At 34.3% G+C, this 18,794-nt stretch overlaps 1 protein-coding gene across 1 annotated transcript; it reads left to right on the forward strand.

The window, feature by feature from the left end:
• Window positions 1-1,108: 1,108 nt before the first annotated feature.
• On the forward strand, window positions 1,109-13,107 carry ETAA1 (ETAA1 activator of ATR kinase). Its single transcript, XM_051975404.1, has 6 exons — window positions 1,109-1,936; window positions 3,050-3,187; window positions 3,466-3,542; window positions 6,808-6,920; window positions 7,726-9,830; window positions 12,028-13,107. The coding sequence occupies exons 1-6, from the start codon at window positions 1,726-1,728 to the stop codon at window positions 12,144-12,146; spliced, it is 2,763 nt and encodes a 920-aa protein (XP_051831364.1). The 5' UTR covers window positions 1,109-1,725; the 3' UTR covers window positions 12,147-13,107.
• The last annotated feature ends 5,687 nt before the right edge of the window (window positions 13,108-18,794 follow it).

An 18,794-nucleotide genomic window follows, 5' to 3' on the forward strand; every position in this document is an offset into this window, starting at 1 on the left:
ATTTGCCAAAAGGAATTTTATCCAAAATTGGGGGGGGGGGGCACATTTGTGTCTCTATATGAAATCACCAAAGCTGTAATTTCATTAATGTAGCTCCAAGAAACTTCCTATTATCAATGCAGATTTTCCTCTAACTTGAGTTGCCTGGAGGCTCTTAGGGCTGAAGGGTAGCTTAGTGGACTTGGAGGCAGGAAGATTCAAATCTTGTCTCAGGTACAAACTATGTCTTGAACTCAAACAAGTCACTTGATCTTTATCAGCTACAATTCATTATCTGTAAAACGAGCATAAAAACACCTATTTCTCAAGATAGCTGTGGCTAATATGTAGACACAAAAACGATATAAAGCATTTAGGAAGGAAGAAAAGTAAACTCTTGTGTATGTCTTTTTGTAAGCAAGGTGTGTGTGTGTGTGTGTGTGTGTGTGTGTGTGTGGTCAAGTATGTAGGCAGGCAAGTAAAGAGAAAGAGAGGAAGGAGGGAGATAGGTATGTGGTATTAAAGGAGGACTAGTATATGTAGTGTGAGGACTTAACAAACTCTTTTCTGGATTGCTCATCTATCTTTGGTGACCACTTGCCACTTAACTCTTAACCTGTAGCTCCAAGAAGCTATGCAGCCACAGCCAGGTAAATTATCTTACAGACAGGCTAAACCACATTGATGGTAATCAGTGGGCTTCAAACCAGGAGGTGAGTTAGGGGAGTGTCTAACCCCTCAAGCATGTGAAAATTTCCCCTATGGAATAGGTGGATGAGAATAATTTGCATGAGGAAGAGTCTTTTGTCTTGCCACTCGATTTGGCCGAACTCTTCCTCACTTAAATCCAATTCACAGGAATCAAGATATCACCCCTTGATATCATTGCTCTTCTTAAATGAAAACCACAACCCACTGTGTATATACATATATAACTTACTTTCAAGTATATGTATATGTATAACATACACATATATCTGCATAGAGGTACATACATAAATAACTTGTATAAACATACACAATGTATGTATGCACACAGAAAGACATACACATAGTACGGATAAATATCAGATACTTATATACTTTTCCTAACAAAATATAAATTCTGTGAGGCCCGAGACTATGGCCTATTTTCGCATGTCCATTTATTGATGAGCCTGTAGGAGTATGGAATTGCAAGTAGTGCTGGACTCAAAAAGACCCATTTCAATTTCTAGCTGTGCAGTCCTAGACAAGTGCTCACTTTATAAAAATAAGGCTATCAAGAGTATTAAATGTGTGCTTCTGGAAGGGATGAGGAATGCACATGTGAATATATGCTTTGCAAAGGTTAAAGCTCTTTATAAACATCAGCCATTACTGTTAGTGTATTGGACGGAATAGTTAACCACTTGAGGCCTTGGGGATTAAGGAAGAACATCGCACTCCCCAACCCGGACCAACAGACTAGGATGGGCTTGGAGAAAGAGAGGGAGAAGGGTCCCTCCCCCAGTAGCTCCCGGGGCTGCGTGCGTGGGACCGTACACTTCTGACGTACACACTCGTCCCACCCTTCGGCGAGCAGCAGCCAATCACCGGTTTCCCTTTAAGCCGCCGGTCCGGTCAAGATGGCGAAGGCGCTCGAGAAGGCTCTCGCTTGGTGATAGTGCCGGTGTTCTCCCCCGCCCCCACCTCCCGGGAAAGATGTGAAGGGAAAAGAAAGAGAAAGACCGTGTGGCGGGAGGGGGAGGCCCCGGCCGAGGGACGATGCTGAGTCGGCGGAGGAAGCTCAGGGAATCTCCCGGACCCGTAGGGTCGCCGGCCCCGCCGCCTCCGCCGACGCCGCCGACCCCCTTGGCCGGGGACGAAGAGAGACCCCTCAGTGTCTCTGGGCGGCGGCTGCGAGGCCGGCGGCGGGCGCTGAGAGAAGTGGCCCAGGCTTCGGAGAGCTGCGCTCCTGTCAGTAAAAGTGCCGAGGGTGAGGCCTTGGGCGGCCTAGTCGCCAAGGGGCCGTCGCTGCTGCGGGAAGGCAGGCCGCACGCGAGTCCCGGGGTGTGGGGAGGGGGACGCCTCGCTCTGTCACTCAGGAAACATCCCCCCCAATCCCGCGCTGCTCCAGCCTTTGCCCCGTGCTGTTGAACCAGTTTTTCGGGTGGAGACCCGGCCTGGGGCCCCGCGGCTTCCGGTCGGTTTGCTGGGGGAGGGAAGGAAAGTTCCTTAGCGCGCCGGGTGCCCGAACCTGCTTACCCTAGTTGAGTCTGAGCCACTTTGGGATAGGTGGGTCCTAGAGAGGGCCCCATGCCCGCCCCAGCCAACCCCTCCCCCCGGCGCCTGGGAGGCGCTGAGTGCGAGTACGCCGCCTTTTGCCCCACTTGGGGACGAACCGTAGGCTGATGATCATCGCTATCACTTGAAAGTAGTCATTATTCTTTTAAATATGCATTAGAGCTTTTGATCAATATTTTAGTTAAATATTTTCCACTAAAACCTTGATGAGAGGATTTACAAATGCTTTTTTTAGTTCTATAAGGCTGGGATCCCCTTTCTTTTTTTTAAGGTGGAATGGTAGCAAGGAGGTTTTTGTCTTACAGATTTAGTGGTTTAGATTCCTCTTCACTCCTTCCCCCCAAGTGAGACATTAATTAGGTCATAAATTCAAAGGCAAAGCAAAAAATAAAATCCATTTAATTTGTATACAGCCCTTGATAGAATGTCTCGATTCTCAAATTGGGTGAGGTACCTTTTTGATTATTGAAATAATAAGTTTTCCAAATCTTTTAAAACTGAAATCCTCTAAATTGACCCCAATGCCTCAACATCCCATTGATAATAAGTAATTACTGAGTTTTACACTTATATAGACAATTATTTTAATTAAGTGATAATCTCAAATATGTAGCTGACCAGAGGTGTACAAATTTGCTGGGTCTGTATTCGTAGGGGTATAAGTAAGAAAACACCACACCCCCTTCATCATTATGATCCTATTTTATAAGAAAATTATATATACAAAACTATTGTACTGCTCTTATGTGAAGTAACCCATTAAATGCAATAACGTTTGATTTAATTATATTTTATATCTATACAGAAATGTGTTTGTATAAAACTCCAAAGAGATTGTTGCAATCCAGTTTTCGGTCACCTGTCTTCAGTTCCCCTTGTAATGATAGTGATGGACCACAAGAAATATTTTGGGATCCAAATTCTCCAACAACCTGTCAATTAGGTAACTTGAAAATGGAAATCTTTTCTATAGAACTGATTTTTGATAACATTTGATAATTGAGCTTGACTGATAATTATTTGATAATGTTAGAAACTTGTACAGAGCAAAACAGTTTTATGACAATATTGATCCTTTTCATCCATTTCATACTACTATGGGATGGAGTAGTTATAGACTTAAAATGTTCTATTTAAAATTCCCTTTTCAAGGGGACTTAGTATTACTAACAGTTTAAACATTGTTTGTGATTTATAGAAATGCTTTTTTTTTATTTTTAGATGAAAGAAGAAATAAACAGCATGACAGAAGATGTAGTGTTGCAATTTCAGATATTGTTAACCGTATAGCTCCTCAGGTAAATAAAATTTAATAGTTTAAATTTTATTAATAAAAACATTTGTTAACTCAGTATTCCTAGCCAAGTCACTAACTTCTGGAAGCCTCAGTCTCATTTGTAAAATGGGTATCATTCTTGCACTATCTTCCGCAAGAGATTGTTGTGAACAAGGGCCATAAAACACTATATACAGTTATTAAAAAGTAAGGGGAAGTTTTCCAAGATTATGTTGTCCTTCATGCAAATAATTTTCTCACCTACATATCTTTCTTCACATTAAAATAATGGCAGAAAAGACCGATACATGGTAGATCTGTGTTATTTGCTCAACTTGTAAAAAATGTTTCAGGATTCTTATTTTGCTACCAGTTGAACTAAATGACCTTTGTGGTCCCCACTCTGAAATTCTGTGATTAGCATATGTTAGTTTATATGAACATTGTCAAAATCCCTCTTGATTTTTTAAATTGATTACCATATTTTTCAAGTTGTTGATAAAATAGGAAAAATTTCATCTAAAAATCTGGAAGTCTTTGTCTATACCAAATCCGTACTCAACTGAATCAAACAATTTTTACAAAAATTGTGTTTCTCTTTTCTCCTCATGGTTCATGTTACTATTGTGAGTAAAGTTAAAGTTAAGTACCAAATATCTGTGATGTCAAGAATCAACTAAATCACATCATAACAGAACAATCATACTTATGCTAGCTCTGCTTCCTTTATTTGTCTTAGAAATTCATTTTACAAATGGTTTATTAAGTAACATTTTTGCCATATTGTCACTTTTTCTATAAGTCATTAGAAAATATCTTCGTTAAATGTGTATTTTTTACCCGAAACCAAGTACAGTAAAATGTTTTTTGGACTGTCCAGTCTAAACATTGATAGATACCCAAGTAAAGTATTGGTCACCCTACCTAAATAGACCTGAAATTATAAAGAAATGGCAGTAGTATGAATTTTTCCCTTTTAAATTTAAATTTATTATATTTTTTGTGATTTTTAAATTTATGAACTTAAATACCAAAAAAGAGCACTTTCATGTATTTAGCAAAACATAAAAAGATGATTATCAATTAAATTTTCAGTTCTTTAAATCTAGCCTCAGACACTTAACATTCCTAGCTGTGGGACTCTGGGCAAGTCACTTAACCCCAATTGCCTCAGAAAAAAAAGGGGGGGGGGGTGGATTTCAGTTTCACTTTAAAAAAATGTATAATAAATTCCATACTTTACTTTCAAAGCTATCTGTGCTTTTGAAATTCTTTTTGGTCTTTTCTGTTCATTTTTTTAGAAAGTTTCGATGACTTTTTGGGTCTGTCACTATTGGATGGACCCTTTTCTCTTATTAAAAATTCAGAGAAAGCTCCCCTTGTCTTCCTCTTATCCCCAAAAAAGAAACCAAATTGGTAACAAAATAATCATTATCAAACAAGAGTGTCTTTGTGTGTGTGTACAGACACACATATTAGTCATGTTTCTTCACACACATTGGTCATGTCTCTTCACAATATGTTATCACCTTTCTTTCAGTAGTTAGGCATTGTGCTTCATCCTATTTCCTCTGGTGATACGGTTGGACTTTACTTTAAGTTCTTAAGTCTTTTAAAGCTGTTTTTCCTTGACCTCATTGCTCTCCTTATATGATTATAATTTCAGAACTGACAATCTACACAATGTTGGCTCATTTTCAATAGCTAGTTATTGCCAAAACTACCACCCTGGCTCTTTTCAGAATTGATATGGTAATACTACCCTCTAAGAAACATACTAGATTCCATGGCTAGCTGTAGGCCAATTTTGAAGTTAATTAAAAATGACATTTGCTACCCTTCCACCTATTCTACTTGAACCTTTCCTAATATCCCCTTGGTAATAATAACTCTTGTTTTTAAAAATAACTTTACCAGTTAACTCATCCAAAATTGTTGACAGAATATCAGCCAGTGCTCAGGAAGCATTTTTAGAAAAAACAATATATTTGTGAATTAAATACTTAATTTGCCCTACCTCTCCCTTCTCTTCAATTAATATCTGTAAATTAAATGCATAGAGACAAATAATTAACATGTACCCCTATATACATATAAAAAGACCTTATAACTATTGATATTTGATGACTTCTGATAAATACCTTTCCAAGATGTTGTTTTTTGCTTTTAATGACCTAGGTTGCTCTTAAAACTTATTTAGAGTTGTATCCTACTATTTCATCAGACAAAAGTAATGGCAGGCAATTCTCCAGTCCTACACAGCTAGATTGCACAATGGCTAGAGTAGAGAAAGGAAGACCTGAAATCAAATCCCACATTAGATACTAGCAGTGTGACCTTAAGAAAATCATTTCATTTCTTGAGTCTCAAATTTTCTCAATTACAAAGTGAAGATAACACTTAACCGTCAAAGTTGTTTTGAAGATCAAGAAGTCATATATAGTTCTTTATAAACCTCAAAGTACTATTGAAATACTAGATATTATATGATTTTCTAATTCCTTTGTTATAAGTTTTGTATCATTAGTTGATAAAAAAATACTCATATTTTGTATTTGTAATTCCTGTTTAAACACAATTTTTATTTCAGAAGTTATGAAATATTTCAGTTAAATGAAATGAAACAAACCAACTGTTTTAAAAACACATGGCAATTTGTTAGCAAAGCTGAGACTAGAACTCAAAATTCCTAACTTCTAATTTAGTACCTTCATACATTTTACTACTTCTTTCTCTGCTTTTTCCATTCAAAGTAGAAAAACCCATAATGAAATAATTTCATCAGGTTATTGTGGTGTGTAATATAATTCCTTTTAATAGAACAAAACTTGTGAATCACTTGAGTTTGGGAGTTCTGAGCTAGAATATGGCAAAACAGATTGGGTGTTCATACTAAGTTTGACACCATTGTGGTTAGCCCTCCATGAATGGATGCTTCCAGACTGCCTAAAGATGAATTAGTTGGCCCAGTTTGGAAAACAAAGCAGGTAAGAGCTCTTAGAGCATAGGGGTCATTCCCTTCAGTAGCCATTGCAGTGCCTTCTTGTTAGAAATAGGGAAACAGAGGAAGATTTTTTACAAATTATGTTTGAGATTGATTTTATAAAATATTCTATATATCATTTTTCACCTTTCCTTTTGAAGATTTCTTATATCACCAGTATTTCATATTTCTAGGGAATTCATCGTCATCTCAATATGTAAAATTTCAAGTAGTTGTAAATCAAATACTGTTGGGATATATTAAATACAGTCATTGTAAGCATTTGTGAATCTTAATTTTCAAGGGTGAAAAACCAACAACGGACTCCCTTCTAGACATGTGGATCGGTGAAGGTGCAATTCCATGTACTCCTGGTATAACAAAAATAAAATCTAGAACGAGAACTAACTATATAAAGTAAGTTCTTTGTTTTTCTAAGCTGATAGGAACTGGATAATTGTTGAAAATATGTTTTTTACATAAAAGAGGAAAGGACCCATATGTGCAAAAATGTGTAGTGGCAAGGAATTGAAAATTGAGTGAATGCCAATCAGTTGGGGAATGGCTGAATAAATTATAGTATATGAATGTAATAGAATGTTATTATTCTGCAAGAAATGATAAAAAGGTGATTTCAGAAAAACCTGAAAAGACTTTGACTCATACTGAGTGAAGCAAGCAGAGTCAGGAGAACATTGCACACAGTAACCCAAGATTATGTGGTGGTCAACTACGATAAACTTCTCAGCAGTGCAGTGATTCAAGAAAATTTCAATAGATTTGAGATGGAAAATGCCATCTACAGCTTATGTTTTTTTTTTTTCCTTTTTGGTCTGATTTTTCTTGCATAACATGATAAATAATGGAAACATGTTTAAAAGAATAGTACATGCATAACATATATTAATAAACAGTATTGAGGAACAGAGGAAAAATTCGAACACAAAATATTTTTAAAAATGAATGTTGAAAACCATCTTTATATGTATTTGAAAAATAAAATACTGTTGAGAAGAAAAAAGAAAATGATCGTAACAAAAATAGTCAATGATATAAAAGTGTCTTAGGTATTAATATATTATCAAGTTTAAATTTAGTTTTAAGCTATTGAGGTGTTTAAGCTATACTAAAATATTTAACTTCAGAGTAATTTTAAAAAGCTATATTTAGACTATATCAATTCTTTAAAGTATCTGAATTTTTGTTTATGGTTATCTTGCAGGTTTAAAGCACAAAGTAGTGAAGAAGAACTTATAAAATTGGCTAAACAATTTGATAAAAACATGGTGGAGCTAGATGTAAGGCAAGAACAAGACAGTGAGACTTATAATTTTGTCCAAACAGTTTCAGAAGCAGAGAATTTAAATAATTATAAAGATGAAGCACATATACAGACCTTTCAGTCAGTCTCTGATGAAGTTCCTGAAGTAAATATTGCCATGACAGTAAAAGGGAACTCCAGCATATCTAAGGAAGAACATTATAAAAATAGTAGTCTGACTAATTTTGACCCAAGGGCTGAAGCAGCTCTTACTGCTCTTTTTGATGGTTCTACTCAGAAATGTAGTGGACAGTTAAGCCAAGGTCTGTCAAATGCTTCTTTTACTACCAGTCATAATATCTGTGGCAAGAATGACACTTTGAAAGAGGAGATAGACAATTCTACTGAGACTGTGGTTACTGAGAGACAAGAGAGTAAAATTTCATGCCACCAAAATCTGACCTCAGTGACAGTTACTTCAGCATCAGACTCACTTGTGATGGCAACTTCCTCTATTGCAAAGTCAGAGATTGTCACCAAGCCTGGGGAAATAGATGCTGGCATGGATTTTGATGATGATGATGACTGGGAACACATGCTAACTGATGATTCTTTTGTTATGCAAATTTCTCAAGCTCCTGAACTTTTAATTACTGATACTCCTCAGCCAACTATTCAGAAAGATATTTGCATGCTTACTGCCAGTAAAAGTGATGAACATAAAGTAGGAATAAATGGAGATTTGACTATTGGTACAAGTGTTTCGAAAAATTTACAAGGTCTTCCTTCAGAGACAAACAATAAAAATGTCCTTGATCCTACAAAAGCTCTGTTTCCTTTGAAATCAAATAATGAGCCCATGGAATTGATACCTACTGAGAATGAAGTGAAATATGAGAAAAATTTCAGTAAGACAAGTTTTCCCACCAAAATTCCTAGTTATCCTGAGCTTTCAGTTACATCTAATATTCAAAAGACAAAGGAGGTTATTTACCCTAAGTGTGGATCAAATGTGCAAGTTTCTGCAAAGGAGTCTATTTTGGGCAGAAGGCATACTAATTTTCAATCACAAACCAGGGGAGATAGTGAAAATCCACCTAACTGTTATCAGTCATTTAATGTGCCTACTAAAACAAATCCTAATAATTCTTTAAGAATATCTAATGAAACCAATTTTTGTAACTTAAATAAGAAAGATGCTTCAAAGCAATGCTCTTTATTTGATGACTGGAATGATCCTAAACTTGCTAGTGAAGTTATTGAAGCATGTCATGAATTAGAAAAGTCTTGGAATGCAGATGATGATGATGATGATTTGCTTTACCAAGCATGTGACCATGTAGAAAAGCTGACGCAGCAACAAGACTTGGAAAAAGACAACCAAGGATCTGAAAATCAGCAAAAGGTCAATTATAATTCCTATTTGGGCATGGAAACTAATAATATAGTTACATCTGGAAAAGAATACCATTTGCTGCAATCTAAACATTTGAATAGAGGTGATTTTTCTGCACATGGAACATCAGTGAAAGAAGTTGTAGAAACAGGCAAGTTAACATGTAAAGAAGGTAAAAATTACAGAAGTTCTGCAAATTCTACAGATACTAAAAATCTGAGTAAAGACTATCAGTACCCAAATTATCAGAACCATAATCAACATGTTTCTTGGAATAATTCTAAGGTAGGAGTAGGGGTGAACAAGTCCTCAATTCTTACAGGAAATTTAAGTTTGGCAGTTAGTTCAGACCACAAATATACAGATATTGCTTCTTCAAGAAATTTACACAATCAGATTCTTTCTCATAGTACAGTGACAACTGAGACTCATGTTAACAAAACATCAATTCCAACCCCCTCTGGTTACTCTTTCACAAAGATTAAAAATCCTCAGACTTTTCCTCATCTTAGTCACAGTAGTATAGCATCAAGAAGCATATCTGACACCAAAATTTTACAGCATTCAGAGAAAAGCAAAACTCAGTTTGTAAATTCTTTACTTGGGGAAACTATGCCAAAACAACTTTTGAAGAGACAGTTTTCTGAATCCTGTGAACTACCTACAAAAGGTATGTACAAAAAATTATATTAAGAATTTTGTCTTATATTGTATCTGTGTCACACCTTTGCCAGGAATAGAGGTGAAGATATGAGAGATTTTTAATTATAATTCAGTCATCTAGTTATAATTAATTCTATGTAGCAGAGAGAAAGCATGTTTTCTACAAAAACAAATTGTATTAGGAAATTTTCTTCTTTAAAACTTTCATTCAGATTCCCATCACTAGCTCTGTGACCTTAGGGAAGTCAATTAACCTCTTTGTACCTCAGGAAATTCACTAGGATTTACCTACTTAGGACATGGTACCATGGGAAAAACATTAAAATTGAAGTTGAGAGTCTGCATTTCAGTTTTAGATCTACCACTTATTACCTATGTTGTCTAGAACAATCTCTGAAGCCTCAATTTCCTCTTGATATACTGTTCAAAAAGAACTGCTGATTTGAAATTACTCTTGCATTATTAGAGTTTAAAGGCATGTCTGTAGTGCTTTGCAGTAAACTTTGAGATGATGCACTTTCCTGATAATACATCATAGGAACTTAAAATTAAAAATAAAGCTAAAATGGGATTGCATGGAACTACTAAAAAAAATTGTCTTGAACTTTTGTTGGAAATTAGTTCCAAAATCAGATGTTAATAATTTATTGAATTGTTTGCAATTTTGGATTAATCGACCACCCCTGTTAATACTACAACTATGAATGATTAAAGTTAATGGTCATTTTTTTTTTAATTCTGTTTTTCTTAAAAATTCTTTTTGTGATTGTTAATTGACATTGAGTCATTCTAATTATGATGATCATGCTAATCTTTTGGGGGGGGTGCAAAATTTTGACAATGAAGGATATAGATATAATAGGTAAGGCCTAGTCCTGGTTGTCAAAACTATCTACCAAAGACTGGTCCAATTTGCATTGAATTTTGATGTCATTGCCCAGATGTTAGTATAAATTAAATTTTCTTGCTGATAATATTAGGGATTTTTGCTTACTGTTCTATAAAGCTAAGATATATGAAGCAGACAGCTTTACTCAGTAGTTACAATGTTGTGCATTTCACAGAATATATTGGGGATAATAGTCTTTCATCAAAAAGGAATACTTAAACTAAAATATTTTTACTAATTTAAATTTTTTGCTTCTATAGAAAACTTAAATTTCTACCAATTTATATTGTTCTAAGCTGTCCAGCTCAAAATAAAATAACAGTACTTTTATGTTATTGTGGTAAACTTCCAGAATACAATACTTGGCATCAAGGTCTTTGACTCCTTACAAGGGCTGACTGTTAATAAATGGGAGGGTTTTTTTTCTTTCTTAGATGCTTTATTTGAAGACATGGGTATTGACGTGATATATTTTAAGTATAGTATGTTTTATATGAATACATTCATATTTTAACATGGTTAAAAACCATGTTTTAAATTTTGCTTTAAGAGCTTTAGGTTTTTTAAATTATACTTTCTGGCATTAATTTTAAAATGCTATTGTATCCATTATATCCTTTAAATATTAAGACAAGGGTTGTCCCTCTTCCAAAGTGATGAAAAGAGATAGTGATGTAAAGTTTTATAAACTTTACCTATGTGATACAAAGATGTGGTGTAAAGATAAAAGGCACCAAAAAATTAATTTTAAAAAATTAAAAATTTTAAAATAGAAAAAAATGCTATAAAATCTTTTAGTTGATTAGTTATCAAGTTAACTAATCTTAAAAATCACTCTAAACAATTCTTTCCTGAGCAGCAAATGAATGCTTAAATTTGAAAGTCTGATGGAGAAAAAAGTTGTAAAAGTAATATCACTGAACATGAGAATATCAGGACTTTTGTAAAATACTTGGACCCATTTTTTTTTTTAATTTCAGTACCTAGTTTAGTGTTTTGTGTACAATGTATAAGTGCTTAATGTTAAAGCTGAATATTCATCTTTTGAGTACTAGTTTAGATTGTTTTATATTGTAGTACCAGAAATAGATGGAGTTGACCACAATTGGTAGGTAGTCAAATGTTGTTTGAATTTGGTGATATAGATGACCCCCATAGCAATACAAAAGCTATTTTTTCATTGCTTTTCTTTTTTTCCCTCAAACTATTTACCTTTGTTAGATAAGCTAGTATGGTAGATTTGAGTACAGAATAATAATATTTGAAAGGACACTTTCCTAATTAAAAACTTAAAATAAGTCTTTTTAATTTGCAGAGGAAGAAGAAAAAAATAGAAAGTATTCCCCAGAAGAAATTCAAAGAAAAAGACAAGAAGCTCTGGTTCGAAGAATGTCTAAAACACGGACATCATTTATAAATACAGCACATACTTAATTTAATTTTCTGGATGAAAAATCAGTTTAAAAGAGAAGACTTGTTAAAGACTTGACATCTATCCTTGATGGCCAATATTTTGTTTTTTGGTTTCTCTATGAGAAATTTGATACTGACTTATAAAGCATAGACTTCTATTTTATTATTTAATGTTTACAATTGTAAACGAACTTTTCTTCCCAAATGTATTCATATGGTAGTTAACAAAAGTTTTGCAAGGTCCAGAAGGTTGCAAGATTTACAGTGTTTTTGTACATTTTAATTATGTACTATAACTTTATTAGCAGATTGTTAATTTTAAAAATGTGATTGTGGAGAATCATCTCTGAGAGAGGTGAAATTTAAGTTTCATAAAACAAGTAGCCTTTTTTCCTGTTATAGAACTTGGGTCTTAGCAATATGATAAAGGTCTCATTTTCTGATTTTTTTTTTTTGGTTCAGTATTTGATTTGCTTAATTTTTTAAATTAAGTTCTCAAATTTTTATACAACTTGTATTGGGGGGAGATGATAGAAATAAAGGAATTAATTCCATTGTAACTAATTAATAAATATTTTCCATTTCAAACTTGAAATACTTTTGAGTTTCAGTATCTCTTAAAACATTGTTCCACTTATAATTTATTCCTTTAAGAAACTGACCAGTTCAGTAAACTGGTTTAAGAAAGTAATTTTTTCAAAATGATAGCTATCAGAGTATTCTAGACATCACTATACATAAATATTGCAAACAGAATACAGAGAAACTTATCTTTGTTTTGTTGAAGGGTTATCTAATCTCCAGAGCAGGCATTCTTAACCTTTTTTGGTTATGAGTGCAATCTGAATACTATGAACCTCTTCTCAAAAGAACTTTTAAAAATGCATCAAATAAAGAATAGAGGAAATCAATTATGTTGAAATACTTATCATTCTCAGACAGGAATATCTGAAGAACCTCCAATAAAGACTAATCTATCTGAGGTTTTGTCCATGATGTGTTTTCCTGTTTTCTGCTTCCCTTGATTTTTATAGTTATCATCTCATTAGAATAGGAGTAGCACTTCTCTGGGTGTTCTGGTTTTAAGTTGTATAGAGTCCTAATAGGTTAAGTGAATTGCACGACACAGTCTGTGAGAATCAGCAGTTAAACTGAAGTCTTCCTAGCCTCTGGCTTAACTGTTATACTACACAAATTACACAGTGTATTTCTTTGGTTGCATCAGAATCTTCCATGATATGTATGAGTGATCCTTAACTTCAGGAGGACTTCTTAAAAGTTATATTTATTTGCTCAGTTGCTTTTTTTTTTTTTAATATAACTTATTGACAAGAACCCATGCCTGGGTAATTATTTACAACATTATTTTGCACTCACTTCTGTTCTGACTTTTCCCCTTCCTCCCTGCACCCCTTCCCCCAGATTGCAAGCAGTCCTATACATGTTAAATATGTCACAGTATATCCTAGATACAATATTTGTGTGCAGAACCAAACAGTTCTTGTTGAACAGGAAGAATTGTATTCAGAAGGTAAAACTAACCCAGAAAGAAAAACAAAAATGCAAACAGTTTACATTCATTTCCCAGTGTTCTTTCTTTGGGTGTAGCTGCTTCTGTCCATCATTGATCAATTGAAACTGAGTTAGATCTTCTCTTTGGCAAAGAAATCCACTTCCATCAGAATACATCCTCAAATAGTATCATTGTTGAAGTATATAACGATCTCCTGGTTCTGCTCATTTCACTCAGTATCAGTTCATGTAAGTCTCTCCAAGTCTCTCTGTATTCATCCTGCTGGTCATTTCTTACAGAACAATAGTATTCCATAACATTCACATACCACAATTTACCCAACCATTCTCCAGTTGATGGGTATCCACCCATTTTCCAGTTTCTACCTACTACAAAAGGGCTGCCACAAACATTTTGGCACACACAGGTCCCTTTCCCTTCTTTAGTATCTCTTTAGAGTATAAGCCCAGTAGTAGCACTACTGGATCAAAGGGTATGCACAGTTTGATAACTTTTGGGGCATAATTCCAGATTGCCCTCCAGAATAGTTGGATTCGTTCACAACTCCACCAACAATGCATCAGTGTCCCAGTTTTCCTGCATGCCCTCCCAACATTCATCATTATTTTTTCCTGTCAGCCAATCTGACAGGTATGTAGTGGTATCTCAGAGTTGTCTTAATTTGCATTTCTCTGATCAATAGTGATTTGGAACACTTTCATATGAGTGGAAATAGTTTCAATTTCATCATCTGAAAATTGTTCATATCCTTTGACCATTTATGAATTGGAGAATGGCTTGATTTCTTATAAATTAGGGTCAATTCTCTATATAATTTGGAAATGAGGCCTTTATCAGAACCTTTAACACTGAAGATGTTTTTCCAGTTTGTTGCTTCCCTTCTAATTTTATTTGCATTAGTTTTGTTTGTACAAAGGCTTTTTAATTTGATGTAATCAAAATTTTCTATTTTGTGATCAATAATGATCTTTAGTTCATCTTTGGTCACAAATTCCTTCCTCCTCCACAAGTCTGAGAGATAAACTATCCTATGTTCCTCTAATTTATTTATAATCTCATTCTTTATGCCTAAATCATGGACCTATTTTGATCTTATCTTGGTATACGGTCTTAAGTGTGGGTCCATGCCTAATTTCTGCCATACTAATTTCCAGTTATCCCAGCAATTTTTGTCAAATAATGAATTCTTATCCCAAAAGTTAGGATCTTTGGGTTTGTCAAACACTAGATTGCTATAGTTGACTGTTTTGTCTTGGGAACCTAACCTATTCCACTGATCAACTAATCTATTTCTTAGCCAATAGCAAATGGTTTTGGTGACTGCTGCTTTATAATATAGTTTTAGATCAGGTACAGCTAGGCTACCTTCATTTGATTTTTTTTTTCATTAATTCCCTTGAGATTCTCGACCTTTTGTTCTTCCATATGAATTTTGTTATTTTTTCTAGATCATTAAAATATTTTCTTGGGAGTCTGATTGGTATAGCACTAAGTAAATAGATTAGAGAGTATTGTCATCTTTATTATATTCGCTTGGCCTATCCAAAATCATTTAATATTTTTCCAATTATTTAAATCTGACTTTATTTGTGTGTAAAGTTTTTTGTAATTTTGTTCATATAATCTCTGATTTTCCTTTGGTAGATAGATTCCCAAATATTTTATGCTATCAACAGTTATTTTGAATGGAATTTCTCTTTGTATCTCTTGCTGTTGGATTTTGTTGGTGATGTATAAAAATGCTGAGGATTTATGGGGATTTATTTTGTATCCTGCAACTTTGCTAAAGTTATGAATTATTTCTAATAGCTTTTTAGTTGAATCTCTGGGGTTCTCTAGGTATACCATCATATCATCTGCAAAGAGTGATAGTTTGGTTTCCTCATTACCTGCTCTAATTCCTTTAATCTTTTTCTCCACTCTTATTGCCCAGGCTAGCGTTTCTAATATAATATTGAATGATAATGGTGATAGTGGGCAGCCTTGCTTCACTCCAGATCTTACTGGGAAAGGTTCCAATTTTTCTCCATTGCATATGATGCTTACTGATGGTTTTAAATATATGCTCCTGACTATTTTAAGGAAAAGTCCATTTATTCCTATCCTTGCAAGTGTTTTTATTAGGAATGGATGTTGAATTTTATTAAATGCTTTTTCTGCATCATATGGTCTTTGTTAATTTGGTTATTGATATAGTCAATTATGCTAATGGTTTTCCTAATATTGAACCAGCCCTGCATTCCTGGTATAAATCCTACTTGGTCATAGTGTATTATCCTGGGGATGATTTTCTGTAATCTTTTTGCTAATATTTTATTTAAGATTTTAGCATCAATATTCAATAGGGAGATTGGTCTATAATTTTATTTCTCTGTTTTCAACCTACCTGGTTTAGGTATCAGTACCATGTCTGTGTCATAAAAGGAATTTGGTAGGACTTCTTTAATCTCTATTTTTTCCACATAGTTTATGTAGTATTGGAATTAATTGTTCTTTAAATGTTTAGTAGAATTCACATGTAAATCCATCTGGTCTTGGGGACTTTTTCTTAGGGAGTTGGTTAATAGTTGTTTTATTTCTTTTTCTAAAATGGGACTGTTTAGTCTATTTACTTCTTCCTCTGTTAATCTGGGCAAGCTATATTTTTGAAGGTATTCTTCCATTTCATTTAAGTTGTTGAATTTATTGGCATAAAGTTGGGCAAAGTAACTCCTAATTATTGCTCTAATTTCCTCTTCATTAGTGGGAAGTTCTTCCTTTTCATTTTTAAGACTAACAATTTGATTTTCCTCTTTCCTTTTTTTAATCACATTTACTAGGGTTTTTTTGTTGTTGTTGTTGTTGTTGTTGTTGTTTTTTTAATAGAACCAACTCTTAATTTTATTAATTAATTCAATAGTCTTTTTTACTTTCAATTTTATTGATCTCTCCTTTTATTTTTAGAATTTCAAGTTTAGTGTTTGACTGGGGGTTTTTTAATTTGTTCCTTTTCTAGCATTGTTAGTTGCAAGCCCAATTCATTGACCTTCTCTTTCTCTATTTTATGCAAGTAGACCTCTAGAGAGATATGAAATTTCCCCTTATTACCGTATTGACTGTATCCCACACATTTTGGTATGATTTGGTATGATGGAGGGGTTATTGTCATTTTCTTGGGTGAAGTTATTAATTATGTCTATGATTTGCTGTTTCATCCAATCATTCTTTAGTATGAGACTATTTAGTTTCCAATTATTTTTTGGTCTATTTTCCCCTGGCTTTTTGTTGAATGTAATTTTCATTGCATCATGGTCTGAAAAGGATGCATTTACTATTTCTGCCTTAATGCATTTGAGTTTGAGCTTTTTATGTTCTAATATATGATCAATTTTTGTATAGGTTCCATGAACTGCTGAGAAGAAAGTGTACTCCTTTCTGTCTCCATTTAGTTTTCTCCAGAGATCTATCATATCTAACTTTTCTATATTCTATTTACCTCTTTGACTTCTTTCTTATTTATTTTGTGGTTTGATTTATCTAATTCTGAGAGTACAAGGTTGAGATCTCCCACTATTATAGTTTGCTATCTATTTCTTCTTGCAGCTCTCTTAATTTCTCTTTTAAGAATTTAGATGCTACACCACTTGGTGCATATATGTTTAATATTGATATTGCTTCATTTTCTATGCTACCCTTTAGCAGGATATAGTGCCCTTTCTTATCTCTCTTAATTAGATCAATTTTTGCTTTAGCTTGATCTGAGATCATGATGGCTACCCCTATTTTTTTGACTTCACCTGAAGCATAGTAGGTTTTGCTCCAACCTTTTACCTTTAACCTGCATGTATCTCCCCACTTCAGGTGTGTTTCCTGTAAACAACATATTGTAGGATTCTGGCTTTTAATCCATTCTGCTAACCGCTTCCTCTTTATGGGGGAGTTTACCCCATTCACATTAATGATTGAAATGACCAATTCTGTATTACTTGCCATCTTGTTAACCCCGGTTTATGCTTTTCTCCCTTCCTTCCCCCTTACCCTTCTCCCCAGTATTAAACTTGTGAGCACCGCTTGCTTCTCACAGCCCTCCCTTTTTAGTATCTCTCCTCCCCGCTTTAGAGTTCCTCCCCCTATCTTTCTTCTTTTCCTCACAGTTTCTGTATTCCCTTCTGCTTAGCTTATTCCTTCCCTTTTCACTTTCCTCTTCCCACTTTTCAATGAGGTGGGAGAAGTTTCACCATAAATCGAATATGTCTAAAATTTTTCTCTTTAAGCCAATTCTGATGGCAGTAAGATATCCACTATATTCATCCCCCTCCATTCTTTCTCTCAGATATAATAGGTTTCCTTTGCCTCTTCGTGAGATGTAGTACCCCCACTTTACCCTTTTTCTGGTACAATGTCCTTTCTACCTCTAGTTTCTAGAACAAGGTATACATGTATTCTTTATATATCTTTATAGCAGAAATATAGCTCCCAAGATTTCTTTTTACCTTTTTAGGTTTCTTTTGAGTTCTATATTTGTAGATCAAATTTTTTGTTAAGTTCTGGTTTTTTCATCAAAAATAGGTGAAATTCGCTTATTTCTTTGAATGTCCATCTTCTTCCCTGGAAAAAGATGCTCATCTGGCTGCGTAAGGTTCTCTAGTTCTTTTTGGCCATAAATTCCTCCCTTCTCCACACATCTGAGAGGTAAACTACCCCTTGTTCTCCTAATTTGCTTATAGTTTCACCCTTTGCTTAAATCATGAGCCCATTTCAACCCCAATTTTTTTTTAATTGCTCATCTTGGTTGATGGTGGATGAGAGAGTTTGGGTTGAGTGAAGGTTCACTTAAGAATGTTCATCTCACCAGAAAGGCTTTTCAGAAAGAATAGTAATTCTGATTTATGCTGTCTTCAGTCATAGATAGGTTAATCCTGTAGTATGTTGTTAATAAGAAAAATACTTGTCTATTTTTGAAGCATTTAGATGTCGAATTTTAATGATAATAGCTTTATTTCTGGGGATCAAGTACCATTGTCCCTGAGAATTTCAGTGATTTCATGGGGTTGCTTAGATAGTCCTAATGGATAGAAAGATTAAAAAGAAGTGAAAGAAATCTGGTTTAAAATGTAGAAAACAGTTGATGGAATCAAAAGTGAGATTTTGGTATT

This window comes from Antechinus flavipes, chromosome 2, assembly GCF_016432865.1.
Source record: "Antechinus flavipes isolate AdamAnt ecotype Samford, QLD, Australia chromosome 2, AdamAnt_v2, whole genome shotgun sequence".
Lineage (NCBI taxonomy): Eukaryota > Metazoa > Chordata > Mammalia > Dasyuromorphia > Dasyuridae > Antechinus > Antechinus flavipes.